The sequence below is a fragment of the Oryza brachyantha genome, chromosome 1 (genome assembly GCF_000231095.2).
Source record: "Oryza brachyantha chromosome 1, ObraRS2, whole genome shotgun sequence".
Lineage (NCBI taxonomy): Eukaryota > Viridiplantae > Streptophyta > Magnoliopsida > Poales > Poaceae > Oryza > Oryza brachyantha.
The window spans coordinates 29,568,060-29,585,667 of record NC_023163.2 but is presented as its reverse complement, the minus strand read 5'-3'; the positions used below and the strand labels follow the sequence as shown (position 1 = coordinate 29,585,667).

At 40.1% G+C, this 17,608-nt stretch overlaps 2 protein-coding genes across 5 annotated transcripts; one reads left to right on the top strand and one right to left on the bottom strand.

The window, feature by feature from the left end:
- Window positions 1-1,564: 1,564 nt before the first annotated feature.
- LOC102711125 (zinc finger CCCH domain-containing protein 44-like) lies at window positions 1,565-11,953 on the top strand. 2 transcript variants are annotated; one of them, XM_015842564.2, is made up of 17 exons: window positions 1,565-1,674; window positions 2,041-2,120; window positions 2,722-2,918; window positions 3,213-4,053; window positions 4,367-4,488; window positions 4,937-4,996; window positions 5,759-5,809; window positions 6,365-6,435; window positions 6,597-6,751; window positions 9,100-9,156; window positions 9,450-9,506; window positions 9,683-9,739; window positions 9,850-9,906; window positions 10,011-10,067; window positions 10,188-10,238; window positions 10,870-10,941; window positions 11,150-11,953. In XM_015842564.2, exons 1-17 carry the CDS (start codon window positions 1,580-1,582, stop codon window positions 11,689-11,691), a joined length of 2,622 nt encoding a protein of 873 aa, XP_015698050.1. In that variant the 5' UTR covers window positions 1,565-1,579; the 3' UTR covers window positions 11,692-11,953. The 2 variants fall into 2 exon arrangements, with proteins under 2 accessions (XP_015698050.1, XP_015698055.1); XM_015842569.2 differs by lacking the exon at window positions 10,011-10,067.
- Window positions 11,954-12,032: 79 nt separating this feature from the next.
- Window positions 12,033-16,171, bottom strand: LOC102699354 (U-box domain-containing protein 4-like). 3 transcript variants are annotated; one of them, XM_006645072.2, is made up of 5 exons: window positions 16,097-16,171; window positions 15,107-15,383; window positions 14,868-14,969; window positions 12,825-14,780; window positions 12,033-12,306 (listed from the first exon to the last, which is right to left on the bottom strand). In XM_006645072.2, exons 2-5 carry the CDS (start codon window positions 15,374-15,376, stop codon window positions 12,247-12,249), a joined length of 2,388 nt encoding a protein of 795 aa, XP_006645135.1. In that variant the 5' UTR covers window positions 15,377-15,383; window positions 16,097-16,171; the 3' UTR covers window positions 12,033-12,246. The 3 variants fall into 3 exon arrangements, 2 of the variants coding, with proteins under 2 accessions (XP_006645135.1, XP_040381024.1); XR_001551461.1 differs by having other exon boundaries at window positions 12,238-12,306; window positions 12,723-14,780; XM_040525090.1 differs by lacking the exon at window positions 16,097-16,171 and having other exon boundaries at window positions 15,066-15,165.
- Between the last annotated feature and the right edge of the window lie 1,437 nt (window positions 16,172-17,608).

Genomic DNA, 17,608 nt, shown 5'->3' with positions numbered 1-17,608 from the left:
ATGAGTTTCTGGTTCTCTGGGGTGGGGGTTGGGATGGGGAGGCGAAGCAAGCAGAAGGCAGATGGTATCGCCAAGGAGCTCTGCTTCGTCTGCAAGGACAGTGGCGGCGACCTCCGCATTTAGCCACATCGGGCAACTAGCCTGTATAATAATTTGTGTTAGCAATATTCGTTTGCATTGTACAATCGATGCAACATAGCCAGCTAGTACAATGGTTCGTGCTAGCTCATTTGATAGGCTATGCTCCTCTGTAAACATCCGTAATGTTATTGTCATTGTTGTTGACACAAATGATTGTACATGCTCTGGCTAACCACAGAAAGCACATATGAACATGCTAAGTAGGAAAAAAATACATTAGTTGGAATTTCTACGCTGATGGTTTGTCTCTATATACGTAGTCTTTAGTTCATAGCCGCATCAGGCATTTATAACTTACATGTCAAATTCAAAAAGTAGAACAAATTGTTATATTTGGCAACAAATCCAGCCTGCAGTACATTTTGTTGGCCATATTCGTTTGCATGGTACAACCGTTGCATGCAGCCAGACTGTACAAATATTTACATTAACTCCCTTGATAGACTATGCTCCTTTGTAAACACTCGTCGTAGTTATCCATATAAATTATTGTACAGGCGGTAGCTTGCCAAAGAAAATACAACAAAAAATGTCGAATAGTAAAAAGGCATAGTACTTTTAGCTAGGATTTATATATTATCGATATTTCTATGTACAAAGGCTGACACGTAACAAAACAAAAGCTAGTTTGGCTGCTGCTTTACCAAATCTACCAAACATTTCAGTAGCAAACCAAATACTCCTTAAAAAACGTGTCACACACAAATTTCAATAATACTTATCAAAAAACGTGCCGCACACAAAATTTCAACAATACTTATCATACATTGATATCAAAAACTTCAAATTAAAATCAAACACATTTTTTTAATCTATAGCACATCAAAACTTAAAACCAAATTTGCACGTACAGTACAAAACATAATCACACATTTGTATGAAAACAAACGGTGGTGACGTTTACCCGGAAGAAACCCAAGGACACCACGGTTGTTTCATTCTCCCAAAGCGTAGGTAGCACACAACACATGCCCCTGTAGCAGCCAGCCCCAGCCGGCACGCTCTCCTCCAGCATACTTGGCAAGGAAAAAAAAAGGAAAGGAGAGAACACGCGCGCGGCACGCGACGCTGGCGCAGACTTCGCAGAAATACGAAAGCGACGGAGAGAAGAGAAGAGAGAGAGAGAGGAGAGAGAGACCTCCTCGACGCGCGTCGAGGGAGGGAGACGAACCGCCCGCTCGATCCTCCTCCTCACCTCCCATTCCCCCCCCCCCCCCACAAAACCCTCTCTCCTCCTCGTCGCCCGCCGCCGCCGCCCTCGCTGGTCCCTACCGAGCCCGGGCGGGGCCTACCCTTCCGTGCGGTGGGGTTTCTCCGGAGCGGCCGCCGGGGGACAGGTTCCTCGGCGGAGATTTCTCCGGGGGGGTGACGAGGAATCGGAATCTATCGAGGGGTTTCTGGTTTCTCCCCTGCGAGGTGGGTGGGGGTGGGGGTTGGGATGGGGAGGCGGTGCAAGCAGAAGGCGGATGATATCGCCGAGGAGCTCTGCTTCGTCTGCAAGGACCGCGGCAACCTCCGCGTCTGCGACTCCAAGTGATGCTCTCCCTCCTCTCCCTCTCTCTATCAGTTTTGTTTATTTTGGTCCCTGGTTTCGTGTCGCTCGCTATCTCCTCCTTCCGGTTTTGTATGCGGAGGTGTGGGTGCTATGTGGGTTTTGGTAGTGGGTGCTGTGGCTGCTACATGCCGAATTCAGTCTGTGCTGGTTTTGGAGCAATACTGTCGCCTTGTCGGGATCATTCCAATCATCAGGATCGTTTCCAATCGTTGGTGACATTGTAGCGAGCTAATTTTGCCAATATGCCTCGCCTTTCAGGAAATTCCTCAAAGCTTACCATCCGCACGTTTTCAATCGTTGGGTGACAGTGTAGCGTGCTAATTACTCCTAATCGTCACTTTCAGGAACTGCCTCAAAGCTTACCATCCGCGCTGCGTCGGAAAGGAAGATAACTTCCTTAATTCTGATGACCAGTTCATTTGCGGTGAGCATCTTTTGTGTGTTTTTTTAAAGTTTTTCAACCATGCTTAGCTGCTATCTGAATTAGCACGACATTGCTGCCCTCATTTTGCTGCTTGCCCATGTTTATTGCCTCATTTAATTGGTCAGGACTCAGGACAAGTATCCTAAATCATGCCTTCTGTTGTAAAACTGTCGATATCCCTTTCTTTTTCTAGAAAAAAAAACAAGCAGCTGCATGTTGCTTAGCTTTTCCTTAATTAGTAGAGAATGCGGTTCTATATATTGGACAGAAAATCTTAATTAGTAGAGAATATGGTTCTATATCTTGGACAGAATAACTTGGGAGAGTTAATTTCCTGGTAACTTTTATGTAGCATAGACATAACTAAAATGGTATTTAGCATATAGTCTATCAGAAATAAGCTGTATGGTTCGTTTTTGAGCTAGTTCAGTGTTGAACATGGCTCATATGATTGAAAACCTAACCCCAAATATAGCTCTACACTACTATGCATTTTCTGGATCTCATTTGTGTTTGTGGAGTGCCTCTTTTCACTTCTATCCTCTATTAAATTAATGCTATTGATTCCTGAGCCTAATTTTGAGCCTTCGGCTATTTGCAGAATTGCACAAATGTGCTAGCTGCAAAGGGAATTCAGACTATCATTGTTTGTGCTGTCCAATTTCCTCTGTATGCTGTGAATGCCTTGGAAAAGCTGAATTTGTACAATTGAGGAAGCAGAGCCAGAAAGGATTATGCACTATCTGTTTAAAATTGGTATTGTTTGTTGAGAAGAATTCTGAAGCTAATTCTGATGGGGTAACTGCTTGTGGATCCTTGTACAGTTTTTAAATTACAGTATTTATTAACCATTTTTTCTGGAAATGGTATTAATGTCCCACCAATCCCCCTTCCACTCATGCTATTCCATTAGTCAATCCTGCAAAAAATATTCAATGTTCTTTTACTTGTCATAAATCCATTAACCTTGTATTTGTTTCTTTATTATTTCCCTGGTATTATTTGTATGGGTAGGTTATGCAAAAATGTCAGTTGACATCCCCATATGCATTCTTCTGTGGCCTTTTTCTAACTGTTCATGTGCATCCTTAGGAAATGGTTGAATTTAAACATATGGAGGACTATCTTGTTTTGTTTAAAGACTACTGGGAGGCTATTAAAGTCAATGAAGGTTTGGCATTGATTGACTTGCAAGAAGCCAATGTTGGTCTTAGAAGAAGCCTAAACTGTAAACAAGGAAGGGATTCAGAGAAACCCCCAGAAGAAGGTTGTAGGGCAGATGAGAATCCATTGAGTGTTAATGATATCCTGGTTGGCGTAAAGTTCCAACCAAGCGAAGCAAAAGTGTCACTGAAGAGAAAGAGATCAAACAAGAAAACATATGTTGGTTGGGGTTCAAAAGAGCTAATGGAATTTTTGTCATGTATTGGAAAGGATACAACTAAACCTCTTGATCAATTTGTACTTACTGGAGTTGTTAAGGAGTACATCCAGCAGAGGAATCTATTCAATGACAGGAAAAGAAAATCTGTAACTTGTGATAATCAGCTGCATTCTTTGTTTAGGAAAAGAAAAGTGAAGTCAAATATGATCCATAGCTTGCTGGAATTACATCTTGCGGAAAATGCTGCTTCAGATGATGAATTTCTCGATTCTGAGAATGATGAAGGGCCAAGTATGAAAAAGAAGCCTCCTAATTGTTTGAAGGCAGAGACTTCTGAGAGGGATTCAAAGAGAAACAGGAACTGCTTTGCAGCTCTTAACCAAAATAACTTGAAATTAATTTATCTGAGAAGAACTTTAGTTATGGATCTTCTAGGTCAAGACATGTTTGAACAGAAAGTTGTTGGTAGTTTGGTTAGAGTCAAGAATGATTTCAAGAATTATAGTTATCGAATGTCTAAAAAACCATACCAGCTTGGCGTAGTAACAGGTAATTTTCAACTGCAGGCAGTCGTCCTAAGATTTGAACTTCAGTGGTTTCTGTAGTTCATTTGTCAAGCATGTATAGCATATCTGTAGCATTGCAGTGGAAGGCCAAATCACCTTTTTACATCATTTTATTTCTTCATTAACCAGCAAGCCGAAACATATTCTTTGTTCTTTTTTTAGAGATAAAACCCATTTTTGTTCTGTAAAGTACGTAGAATATTTAGTGCTACATTCATATTTCATGCATGGGCCTATCTGCTGTACTATCCTTCCTAGAAACAACTTCCTCACCTTGTTGAAAACATCCATGACAGGCATTAGGAAATCTTCACAAAAATACAAGATAAAGGACAAAGATACAGATATTCTTTTATGTGTTTCCAATATGTGGGATGAAATCAAGATCTCCATGCTGTCCGAAGAGGACATAGAGGAGGTATGGTTCTTTTCTTCCAGTAGCTGTGTAGCATTTGTGGTTGTATTACTGATTGAAAATGGAATGAGTGCTACCATTATGTTCAAGTAGACTGTTATTACTCCCATTTGACACTATAATCTGGCACATGTACCAAAAAATTTCAACATGGAAATACATGATTGCCCCTACTGTTAGGATTTATTCTTCCTTGTAAGGTGCTAGTACCTCTTGGTACTTCCCAAGGACCACACCAAAAAAACTGCCTATTTGATGTTGTGGTAGTATGTCCATCTAGCAAGGACAAGCAATCTAACCCTTATAAATATTATTTTTTGTGTCAGACTAGAACTGTGACACAGATGAAGTAGTTCCTTGCTTTCTTTCTTCATCATAGTTCTGCCCACTCAAAATATTTTCCTGAATAGATGATATTGTCAAACACTTCCTTTTGTGCTCTTGATGACAGGATGAGTGTAATGATCTCCTTATGTTGGCAAAGAAAGAAGTCTTCAAAAGACCTACAATTGTAAGCCCGCCTTTTTTTTGAGGTGTAAGCCCGCCTTATGAAAAGCTTCATTTTCCTAGTTACAGTCCCCAACATCATCAGCGATATATATTGTGTGCAGTCATTTACATACACAACGTTAGTGATGAAAGGATATTGTGTTTTCTGGGATTATTTTAAACAGTGGAGACATCCTTGTTGATGTTCATGCGCATACCATGTTGGGTTGATCTCTTTTTATACAGTAGTACTCCCTCCACATTTTTTATTTGACGCCGTTGACTTTTAGATATACGTTTGACTACTCGTTTTATTCAATAATGTACATATTTATTAATTATTTTGTTGTGATTTGATTTTATTACTAAAGACACTTTAAGCATGACTTTATAAATTTGCATATTTGCACAAAAAATTTGAATAATATGAAATGTAGATCCAAAAGTCAACAACGTCAAATAAAAAAACGGAGTTAGTAATATAGAGAACCTACTGCTACTTAACTTATGCATGTTGGTCTGACTGAGTCATGAAGGTGCCTGTTTATTGTGTAAAACATAATGTTGGAGTCTTTGTGTTGCCTGGAGTTATGCATTCACACCAACACGGGTAAAACATTCATGTTCTATATGAGTCAGCTTATTTACTTGAGTTTGCGCTTATTAGTTTCTATGAACTAAAAAAAAAACATAAGAGCAGCTTATTCAGTCTTTTGTTTTCTTGAGCACCTAAAGTGCATTTTTGAAGCTCCTCTTTACTGCTCTGGGTCTGGATTTTTGATAGGCCGATTTAGAAGAGAAAGCTGCAAGTATACATGTGGACATCGTAAATCATGTAAGTGAACTCTGAATTGATTTCGCTGCCCTTTTTATTCTGCTACATTTTTAGTATAGAAATGGAAAGCTAAATAAGAAATCATTTATGTTATATTTTAAAAGAGAGGAAGGGGCTTTAATCTTCTTGAATGCAATAGTGCATGATTAAGCAAGAGATCCTTAACTTCCTATCTTTAGTTCGTAACTACAAAACAAATCATCTATATTATTGATGTTAGTTTCTTTTCAAACTTGTACACAAATAGTTACATTTATTTTAAATGTTTTTTTACTTTTGATATAAAAATGTTTTGCACTTATCTTTTGGTTTGGTACTAGATTATTGTTCAGCTATATCCTAATTTTGTTTTGTAGTAATAGGTCAAGGCACAGTCTATATTCCCTTTTCTGGAGATATCTAGATTTTTGACTGTTTGTGCTACCTTCATTTCAAATTAAATTTCTTACATATGTAGATGCAGTTTGAAGCGTGAAAGCAAATTTGTTAGTTGTGCCAAATTGAATACTTCTGCGGGTGTTACAATGGTTGACAAGGTTTCCATTTTTCTTTCAGTGGATTGATAGAGAAATTATGAGACTGGAAAAGGAGATTGAAAGAGCACATGAGAAGGGTTGGCGCCAAGAATATCCTTCCATATTTACACTGTACAGTGACGATCATGTGGCCATAAACTTTTCATGTATATAGTTTTGTTTTATTTTCTTATTGTACTATTGACAGCATTTTTTTTCCTTGGAACATAGAAAGAATTTTATCACAGTTCTTCCTTGACTATATTTTTAACAATGCATGACCTTATTAATAAAAAACAACTCCTAAGCACACAAGCCGAAAGACAACGTCGTCTTGCAGAGGTCCCAGAAGCTATTCAAGAAATAGAAGAGAGAAAAGAGGATGAATTTGTTTTTGCAGCCAGCAAACATCTTGAAGAAACTAAAGGTGCAAAACCTTGAAATTTTGGTTCTTCTATATAGAACAAATTTCCCTTCCCATCTGTTTTATGTTCATAATAGTGCAAAGTGATACATCATGTAGGTGCAAGTTCACTATTCAAATCTATGTCCATCTAGAGCTTGAAATCAGTAATTCAGTTTAGAGCAAATTTCAACTTATGCAAAAATATCATAGAAGTATATAACTATATTTTGTGGTAGTGCAATGTAAAACTACATTTTAAGAATAACACATGTGTTGTAATTTTGTATAGGCAAAATTTGCTACAGGACATCGAAAAACGTGTAATTAGCTGGTGAACACCGTAAGATCACGAATTTGCTGCAGGGTACCAAAAAATGTGGTAATTAGCTGGTAGACACTCATGCCATTATTTTATTAATTTCGAAGTCAAAAATTTTAAAAATGACGAGATTTTCCTTGGTGGCTAACCCGTTATGCTGACTGGGTCCAGTCGAACCAGACCCAGTCGGTCTCAACGCCGCACCCTAGCCTACAAGACGACTGAGTAGGCGCGGTGGAGGCAACCCAGCTGCGGTGAGGGTGGCGACCCAGCCACCGAGGGCAATCTCGTCATTTTTAAAAATTTTAACTCCAAAATTAATAAAATAATGAACGGAGTGTCTACCAGCTAATTACCACATTTTTGTGGTGTCCTGCAGCAAATTCGTGATCTTACGGTGTCCACTGGCTAATTACATGTTTTTTCGATGCCCTGTAGCAAATTTTGTCTTTTGTATAACGGTATGCTACCAAAAGTGAAGTGTTTTGAAACTAATGTTAAAGTTATAGCTCTTCGAATATCCCATTGACTTAATTTTGTGCTGCACCTTTCCTTAGCAGTGTGTTTATTTGTATTCTAAACTGTCTATAAACCTTGAACTTTATTGCTTGAGTTGGTTGGTAGAATGATATATTTATGGTCATGGTTATTAAACTATTTTCTTATTTTTAGCTTCATAAATCAAGTGCATCATCCCTGCAGTGTCATTTCAGCAGAAAGATTGACTCCTGAGATCTTAACTGCATGAAGCCATTTATTTTGTTTGACCCATTTGAAATAACAATTTGTTTTGTTGGAAATGAATTGTTTCATCAGCTATTTTCCAGTTGTGGATACATAATGTGTACGTCCTGTTTGACATGTAATAAATTCAAATATTATGTTTCAAAGTTATAGTCAGTTAATTCTTTACAAACATTTGGGAGTATTCAATTTCTTAAACAAAAACTGGATTCGTTTGCAAAGCATTGTCGGGGTTGTTTGTTTGCGTTACTCTGCACATTGGCCACTACTTTGTTTACCTAGGTTACATAGAGCAGTAGCTAACTACCCACACTATACTGTTCTATATTGCAATGTACATTTTCTATATTTAAAAATGCATGTTACCTTTTGAAGCTAGCACTAAGCACGGATAAGGACAAATTTGAGCTCATTAGTTTCATATGCACTAAAGAAATTTTCCCTGCAAGTCTTCTTTAACACCCACACTTGAAACTGGTGGTTTGGAGGAGCATATAACACATAAGTAGCATGTTTCTGGTATGTCAAAATTGATATCCAATATGAAATTCAAGCACCATCAGGTTCTTTAGATTCTCAAATATCCCATAAAAATACAGAAAAAAATATATAAAATGGTAAATCCTACTATAATCTCTGCATGCTAATTTGCTGCAAGTTGATTGCAGCAACAAATGGTCATTGATGATGCCCTGCTAAGTTAAATGGTGATGCACTCTTAAAAGTTAGTGGGTTTAGCCAGTTTGGCATAATATGCTGCTAATGTTTCATGACGTGCAATATGCCCATATGGTCATGGGCAACTCCAATCCCATGCTTTGTATTATTGTGTAAATTGTCATAAAAAATACCATTTTTGCATGTAAAAACAACTATTAGATCCTATTTGTAAGCAAATGGGAATGTCACGGACAAAATTGATGCTATAATATTTTCTTGCATTTTCATGTTTGATAATGCTTTCCAGTTGTTTACTTGTTTATGTAGCTATTGTAGATCCCAAAGAATTCTTGAATTACCTAAACCACAATAATAACCATGTTGATCATTTAGAATATTTTCCTAGCTCATCAAGAGTGTATGTGAGTGAAAACCTTTTCTTGTTAGCTTTACTTTTCCATTCCATTTGGATATTTGCTGTTGTGCACTTGTTCCTTTCCCCTAAAATGGTTTGCTATTCACACCTCTGCCTTTGCCCCACAGACGAGTTGTTATCTTGAACAGTCATTGGTATTAGATCTGCTATTCACACCTATGGAGACTGTACTTTTTTAATGTGCTGAGATCTGCTTGCATTTGTCTCCAGGTTCAGCAGTGCAAGTAGCTGATTACTCCAAAATTGAAAGGGCTAAATCACAAGAAGGTTTGTTGTCAAATGTTAAGTACCCAGTAATGATATTTTGGGCAGTTAACGCTTTGAAGAAGATTTGTTCCTATAATCCTATATTCACTCTGTTTACTTCATGATTAGTCTTTTATTAGTTTTATCTAAGCCCTTTTAGTGTTGTTTTCTCCTCGGTGTTGCATCGTGTCTGATATTTTTCTTCTATGTTGTTTTGAACTTCAGTTGTTAGTTTTTAATATTAGATGGAATTAACTGCAGCCTTTTGTTCTCTCTCATTAAATTCTAAGTTCCCTCCTATCTTTTTATCGCAGGTGCAAAAGAGCAATTAACTGGATCTTTGGAACTTGCTACAGAGAAACCACCAGAAGGTTTTGTTTCAAATCAGTGTCATTGGTGCTTTGTTTTGATCATGTTTTCTCCCTTGTCTAATCTTTCAGAAAAATACCATGCTTGCCCCCTTTTATTCTGCACTGTGCCTTTTCTTCTCAAATATCTTAACTTCAGAAACTAATGGAAGGTTTTACCTTTGGTTTCTTGTCTCCAGATGCATCAATGCAAGTAGCTGATTCATTGGAGATTGTTAAAGAGGAAGCTTCAGAAGGTTATTCCGCTTCTCTGCCTTTTTCCCTCAATTACCTTTTCTTTCTGAACAGATTAACATTGATATAGATGTAATGGAAGGTTTTACCTCCTTTCCCTTTTTTGATCCAGATGCATCAGGGCAAGTATCTGATTTCTTGGAGGTTGTCAAAGAGGAAACTCCAGAAGGTTAGTCTGCCTTTTCTCCTCAAATACCTTTGCTTCTAAATAGATTGTTCTTGGTAAAGATGTAACTAATGAAAGGTTTTACCTCCTTCCTTTCTTGGCTCTAGATGCATCAGGGCAAGTAGCTGATCCCATGGAGGTTGTTACAGAGGAAACTCCAGAAGGTTTGTTTTCTCGTTAATCAATCATGATGTTTTGTTTGTCATTGCTTTACTGTTCTACATTCCCCTCTCCCCTTTCCTTCTGACTGACTGTGGTCAATGGGTTACTTGGATCGTCTCTAGGTCTAGGAGCATCTGAGCTGGTGGATACTACTTGTGAAGTTGCTTTGGAAGGTACTTTACAATGATTCTTTCAGCCCCATTTTCATCTTTTTGAAGTACTAGGCTACTAGCACAGTACTCTTGGGTCGAGACAGATCTCACCACATCATAGCCTCTGAACTTAAAAAAATGCAAGCAATTATTGAATCTAAAAACTAAACATAATAAAGGGAATAGAAGGATATAAATGCTACTGTTGAGTTTAGACTTGAAATATTCAAGATAGTTGATCATACTAAGAAAATACTTCTAGTATTTGGTTTTAGGATTTTTTTTTTCAAACTAATTTAGCGCTCAATTTAGAAGTCAACACCATAGCACTTAATAAGGGGTTAAGCACCAGATCAATCCCCTAAAGGTACATTTATTAAGGGCAAAGCAACAGACAAGCAAAAAGAGAAAAACATGCAGCAGTACACACCAGTATTACTCTGATCTAACATGCAGATATGCATGTGCATGTGAGTAGAATATGCATGTATAGTTTTTATACTTATGAACGAAAATCATCTCTGCTGTCCAGTGATTGTTTTCTTGGCATTGAATCCATTTCCCTGAAATATGGAATGTATGCACTTGGCTAATTGCTGTTGCTGGATTTTCATCCTTATGGTTTCCATATTTTTAATGGTTTTTCATGTAGCACCTGGTAAAGCCCTTTGTAACGGTGGTACTCCCGGTCCTGGACTGCGCAATCAAATCCCAAGTGCTCAAGGTTTTCTACTCACTCCTTTTGATTGGCCTAATGAATTTTGGAGGTTTCTCGTTGCTGCATGTTGAACTTCCATTTCTCATTCATCGTTTAGTTTACCATTGATTAGAGTTTCGGTTCTTTGCGTTTGGGAGCAAGCAGTGAATTTCTTTACCCTGTGATTGCTTTTGTATCCGTTTCCTCTTTTCTAACCAAGACTAATCTTTGCTAGATGGTGTCACGGCTCAACGCGTCGATGTGAGAAATGGCCATGGCGGAGATACCCCAAGGCATCTCAATGGCGGCAAGAGTGTTGTTGTCATCGATTTGGACAGCGATGATGAGGACGAGGATCTTCACCTGGTGCAACGTGAACCACGTGCTGCACGTTCTACTCCTGTAGCCGCTGCCATTGACGTGATCATGGCTCCCACTCTTGGTGCTCCGGGAGCCATGAATGGTGCTAGTGCTCCCACGCTTCTTCCTCATGCTACCACGAGACCCAGAAATGGTACCACAGCGCCTATAGGCCGTGCTCCTGCACTGGCTGCGCTTCACGCGCTGCAATGCATGAATCCACCAGGTGAGCATGAGCCCATGTGGAATTACATCGATCCACAGGGGGTAGCCCGTGGGCCATTCACGATGAAGCATTTGCGGCAATGGCACCGGGATCGCTTCTTCCCCCCGGACTTCAGGGTGTGGAGAATAGGCCAGACGCAGCTGGATTCCATCTTGCTAACTGAGGCCATGGGCCTGAGATTTTCTTCTTGACCTGAATAGGCACTAGCTTTTGTTTTTTTTACCTTGATTTCTTCAGCAGTAGCTGAGCCTGAAGCAGGCATCGCTGAGTTAAAGTTAACGTAAATGTTTAGTTTTGGTTGGAGGCGGTTTAGTGTTGTTCTTTTGTTCTTTGGTGATAATGAAACTTAGCTGATTCCAATGTCAGATCCATATTAAACCAACAGCATTGAGCATACAGAAGATTACAGTTTTGGTTCGTTTTATCGATTCATTTGGATCTGATTGCACTTACTTTTGACAATTTGTATCGCCAATGTAACATGCTGAGTACCCCTTTAAGGCTGACAAACAAGAAATTTCGGTCGGTGCAGAGAAGTGAACTACTTAATATCGTGAAAAAAACATCTATACACAATAGAGTATCTTCTTTACAGGAAGCTACTTGTGACCGCAATCACTATGAACCACTGCCAGAAAAAAAAATTGCTTTACGACTTCGATGGAATATAAATCTCTTGGCCGCCCAGAAAGGAGCATGAAACAATAGTACAAGACACCACGGCGTCGCTGCCTAACTCAGTAGATTTAGCCTCTCCCGACTTTGACGTGTCGCTGGTTCCGAAAATAGCTAAGAAGAACCTGTGCCTGCACAGAAATACCGGCCATGGTAAGGTAAGCTGTAATTATTAATAAGCTGTCTGTTCTAGCTAATAGCCTAATAATACAATAACACGTTTGGAGTTATAAGAATAAGAGCTTTTTTTTTCATCCTTGAGGAGGTACCATGAGATACCACTATTTTCTATACAAAATTTAGTATTTTCTAGTACCTAAGCTACCAAAAGGTACCAAAATCGAGTACCTAACGTACCAAAAGGTACCAAATTTTACATAAAAAACAGTACCAAATTTTACATAGAAAACAGTGGTACCTCAGGGTACTTCCTCAAGGATGAAAAAATTGCTCTAAAAATAAACATGCTAGTTCAAAGTGATTTTATAGTTCTTGAGTTAATACTGAGAGATACCGCCATTTATAATGTAGAATAGGCACCTTGTACCTCGTACAGGAAGTACCAAAATCCGCATCAAGGATATGGTCTCTCTCAAGGAACATAAATTTCTCGTCAGTTGAAGGCAAGATGGGTGAATTGTAATACTACCTTCTCTCTTGCACGTGCTGTGCCTGATTGCGACAATGCTACCAGAGGTGGCACGACGCCTTCCTGAAGCACCAGGGTGCAAAACCTGCTACTGTTTGTGCAGAGCTGTAGCAGGGCAGCAGCGGCATTTTCCTTTGAACGTGCAGAGCCCAGCTCGACAACCTCAACAAGTACCCGGATACCTCCTGCCTGAGCAATGGCATTCCTTCCTTCGTGCACGGTCGCGAGGTTTGCCAGGACAGCAACAGCTTTATCAACCATCCCAGCTGCTGGATCCATCAGCTCCACCAGGTGCTCTACAGCCCCAGCGTGAACAATGCGGGCCTTGTGTTCGTGAAATATCGACAGATTGTACAGTGCAGTAGCTGCATCCTTCTTCCCTTGAGGGGTACCTTCTCCCAGCAAATCTACTAGTGGTTCGATGGCACCGGAGCGCCCAATCTTGATCTTGTTCTCTTCGATGACTGAGAGGCTGAATAAAGTTGCTGCTGAGTTGGCTTTCGCTTCAGGGTTTCCCACCTGAAGAACGAAGATGAGAGGCTCAATGGCCTCGGCGCTTGCTATAGCAATTTTGTTATTATCATCTAATGACAAATTCAAGAGAATTGTCACGGCATTTTCTTGTGTACTGGGGTCTGCAGAATGAAGAAGACTCACCAAGAAGGGTATAGCTCCGCAATTTGATATGGCAATTCTATTATCCAAACTGTGTTTAGAAAGAACATGGAGCTCTTCTGTTGCTGACCTTTGGACATCAGCAGAATCACTTTTCAGTTCCTCAATAAGGTTACGCACCTTAGCATCAGTACCAGAAATTTCTGATTTTGAATCTGTCGAAGATGGCAATCCAATCCTAGAAACAGTTTTCTCAGACTGTCGCCACCAGATTGGCTGACTTCGAGGACGAACACCACCTAATCTAGGGAGGACATCTGGTTCTACCTTTGAATATGTGGTTACTGGATCATCTTGTGTTACTTCAGATGCATTGCTATCACCTGATGTATGTGCCATCACATTCTGGCAATCAAGTGGATGATGGTTGCTGCTATGACTTCTACCATTCCTTTCGAGATGGTGCTTCTCATTAGAAACTTGAAAACCATCCTCTGTCAATTGCTTAAGACCTTCAGAACTACCAGTTTTTTCATCAAGTAGGGATTTTTTTGCTGCAGTAGTTTGTGTTGATAATTTCAAAGAATCAGGTTCAGAATCATCCGTGTCTTCAAATGAGGAAACTCTATCATCTGAATCAGAGTTCTCATCTATCAAATTATCATGATGACCATCATCCAACTCACACTCTGCTTTTGGATGGGATGCAGATATCAACTGGCTGTGTTCTGGTGATCCAGACTTATTTGCACTTGTACTCACATCTGTGATGTTAAGGGAAACAGGGAAGGACAAACTCAAGAGTTTAATGGGATCTGGTAGCGTTATACCATGTATCTCGCACCAATTTTCAATCAGCTGTTTGACAGTGAAGTTAGGAATCAATTTGGTGTGTCCCAACGTTTGCCGTGTCTTTGGACAAATGTTGTAGCCCAGATCAAACCATTTCCTGATAAAAACATGTTCATATGTTTGACCAGATGCCACAATCACTGGATCTGACATTAATTCTAGAGAAAGAGGACAGCAAAAATCAGCAGGAATGGGCACTCCATCAATGCTGTGCGCTTGCTTTTCTTGCACAAGTATATCAAGCATATGGTTGACTAATTCAATAATATCATTGATATCATCCAGTTCTTTGCTACCTTCATGATTGCTTTTCGTTTTGACCTTAACAAGTGCGACAAATTCCATCAGCAGTTCCTGGTTTGTGGACAAGCTCAAACTGGTTTGAATCTTTCCTAATTCATCTGATTTTGGCATAACTTGCCCTACTAAAGCCCTGGAAGCCTCCATAATTACATCTGAAATTTTTTCACAGCTATCGCATTCAAGATTCTGCAAGTTGCAAGAAGCCCAGTGACAAGAAAATTAGATGGTGTCAAAACAATGCCACTCAAAAGAGGAGAAGAGTATTTTCATCACCTCCATATACGTTGACTCAATCGGCATGAGTGAATTGACAATTTGGCATAATTCAGACACACATATCTGCATCTTGGTAATAATTGACTCAACCTGAATAACCTGCATCCAATATATTACTCATTATATATGTTATTTTAAGGAAAACGATAGAGAGAGCCCTACTGGGAGTTAAAGCATTGTATATACAGTGACTACCGAATAGGGAGATTTATCAATAGAAAGGACAAGGTAGTTACGAAATAAATCTTGCTCATCATCTGGTTCCAGTCTCCAACTAGCTCAGACGCTTCATTGATGGTTGCGCCAAATTCTTCAAGCACCTTACTTAGTTCATCATCTGGAGTTATCTGAGGAAAAGTTCTGTTTAGGGCCATCTCCATGTGATCAAGGATGCCATCAATTGTTTGGCAATATTTCTTAACTAGCTCTGTTTTCGAGGCATTGCTTGAAGACAGCAACCGAAAATTTGAAATGCTATCGAGTAGTGACAATGACACTGAATCCATCACCTATCTGGAGAAAACAAAAACTAAGTTCACTTCATTGCAGAAACAAACAAACAAATAAACAAACAAACAGGGAAGTGATTAAACAAGCAAACAGGCACGTTTCCGCTGTCATTCAGGTAATCAGGTTCTGTGTGAGGAACAAGCTAACATGCAAAGTTATGTGAAAATGAGCTGCTAAATTGCAAGCATTGCTCACGATGTCTTGTCATCAATACACTGTATGTGACCTACGGTAGACAGGATACCATGTTAACACTGAGAAATCGAGAAATTTAGGAGCGATGGCAGTGAATCATCATCGATTCATCGTGAGTGTTGCGGAATTCCTTATTCCAAAGTGTACACTAGCTACGAAATCCAAACAAGCTCACCGAACAAACATTTTTCTCCCAACGCAAGCACTATCCCTCCTAATCACAAGCCCTAACCGCACAGGAAATTCGAAAACCTCACGCCAAAACCTGCAAACCGCACCACCACCCAACCACGCGCGTGCACGCTGCACAGGTACACCGTACACGCACCCGCCCGCAGCAACCTAAGCTCGAACCTGGCCCATGCATGCCACCATCCAAAGCACAAATGCAGCACGAACCACTCGGCTCGGGCTCCCCCCACCTCAAGGTTTAGTGACCAAGCCGAGCGCGATCACACGCCACCACCACCGCAGCACGCACGGCGTCGTACCGCACGCGGGCTAAGAGGAAACCTCGTTACCTCGGAGAGGCCTCCAACGGAGGGAGGCGGAGGCGGTGGCGTCGGGCGCAAGCTTTCCGCTCTCTTCGCCGGGAGGAAGGCGGAGGCGAAGACGAAGACGAGGAAGGCGTGCGAACGCGGAGACCCAGCAGGGAGTCGGGCCCGTTGCGGGGGGTAAGAGAGGGTGTGTATAGACCCGGTGCACAGTGGGCCGAGCGGTGCGGTGTCACCGACGGGTGGGGCCCATGACCGGGGCAGGCGAGCGCGTCCCGTGGACGCGGTGCACCGAAAGGACGGGTGCGGCTGCAGCCAACTGCTCCACCCTGAGACCGGCCCCGCCGCTTGCAGACTCGCAGCTCTGTTGTGCCGGCCTGCAGTGGATGACAGGTGGGCCCGGCGTTTTTTCATCAGGAGGTGGAGCCCACCACGGTCGCTTTTTGTGCATGCGTCGTGTCATCGCGTGAACTGCGGTGTACGGACCGAGGTTTGTGTGACTATCTGGCTGGTGGGCCCGAAGAATCGGGTTGAGTTCTGGCCCGCATTGCCATGGCAGAATCCAATTGTTTTTTATTTTTTCAAAACCATTTAAAAGTCTCTTCGCCTGAAAGAATTTTAGTCATGTAAAATACGTGTGTTGCGAAGAGGATGTAAACGTCTAAGACTAGATAATAAATCTTAAGACTGATGAAAATTATATATACATATATTCATTTCTGTTGAAAATTATATTTGTCTCTGAAACTTAACCTATATTAAGAGAACTGTCATAGATGTCTTATTATCATCGAGTGCTTACTTTTTCCTGTCTCAAACGCAAGAATTTGTATAGTTTGTTAGCCCAAAATTAATGTTGAGAATAAAAGATTATGATACCAACTACTACTAGATGAGAAATGTTTGAGGATGGGTAAAATAAGAATAATTTTGTATATGACGAATTAATGAGATTAGTGCTACAAATGATTATATTTTGGTACCATACTTAAATTCTTGGAATATTTATATTTTAAAATGGATAGGTTACATAAATAATTATAGTCACATCTAAAGCGGAACTCATAATTAGATGGAGTAGTACTCTTGGGTGGATTTACTAGGTCCTACCTCCGTCCCGTCCCGAAATAAGATCATTTTTCGTTTTTTTTCTAATGTTTGACCATTCGTCTTATTTAAAAAAATTTTACGATTAATATTTTTATTCTTACTAGATGATAAAACATGAATAATACTTTATACGTGATTTTTTTTAAGTTTTTATACAAATTTTTCAAATAAGACGAATGGTCAAACGTTGGACACGGAAAAACAAAAAATGATCTTATTTCGGGACGGAGGTAGTATACAATACCGGATCTTATCCGCAGCACGAGAATTTGAATTAAGTTCGTTTAGGTACAAATTTAAACTGTACAAAATTGTCTCATGGCCAAACATGCATGATGCATGAGAAACTATGAATCAATCTCTTTTTCTAGAATGTATACCCACAGATAACTTTGCAACCATGAGTTGCTGGTGAGAAACAACACATGG

Bases quoted from the DNA above. Each gene is read 5' to 3' on its own strand.
- LOC102711125 (XM_015842564.2), top strand. From the start codon at position 1,580: ATGGGGAGGCGGTGCAAGCAGAAGGCGGATGATATCGCCGAGGAGCTC. The intron at 4,489-4,936 runs GTATGGTTCTTT...TCTTGATGACAG, and splicing joins CCGAAGAGGACATAGAGGAG to GATGAGTGTAATGATCTCCT. The intron at 9,907-10,010 runs GTTAGTCTGCCT...TCTTGGCTCTAG, and splicing joins CAAAGAGGAAACTCCAGAAG to ATGCATCAGGGCAAGTAGCT.
- LOC102699354 (XM_006645072.2), bottom strand. From the start codon at position 15,376: ATGGATTCAGTGTCATTGTCACTACTCGATAGCATTTCAAATTTTCGG. The intron at 14,970-15,106 runs GTAACTACCTTG...TATTGGATGCAG, and splicing joins TGATGAGCAAGATTTATTTC to GTTATTCAGGTTGAGTCAAT. The intron at 12,307-12,824 runs GTAGTATTACAA...ATTTCTGTGCAG, and splicing joins CAGCACGTGCAAGAGAGAAG to GCACAGGTTCTTCTTAGCTA.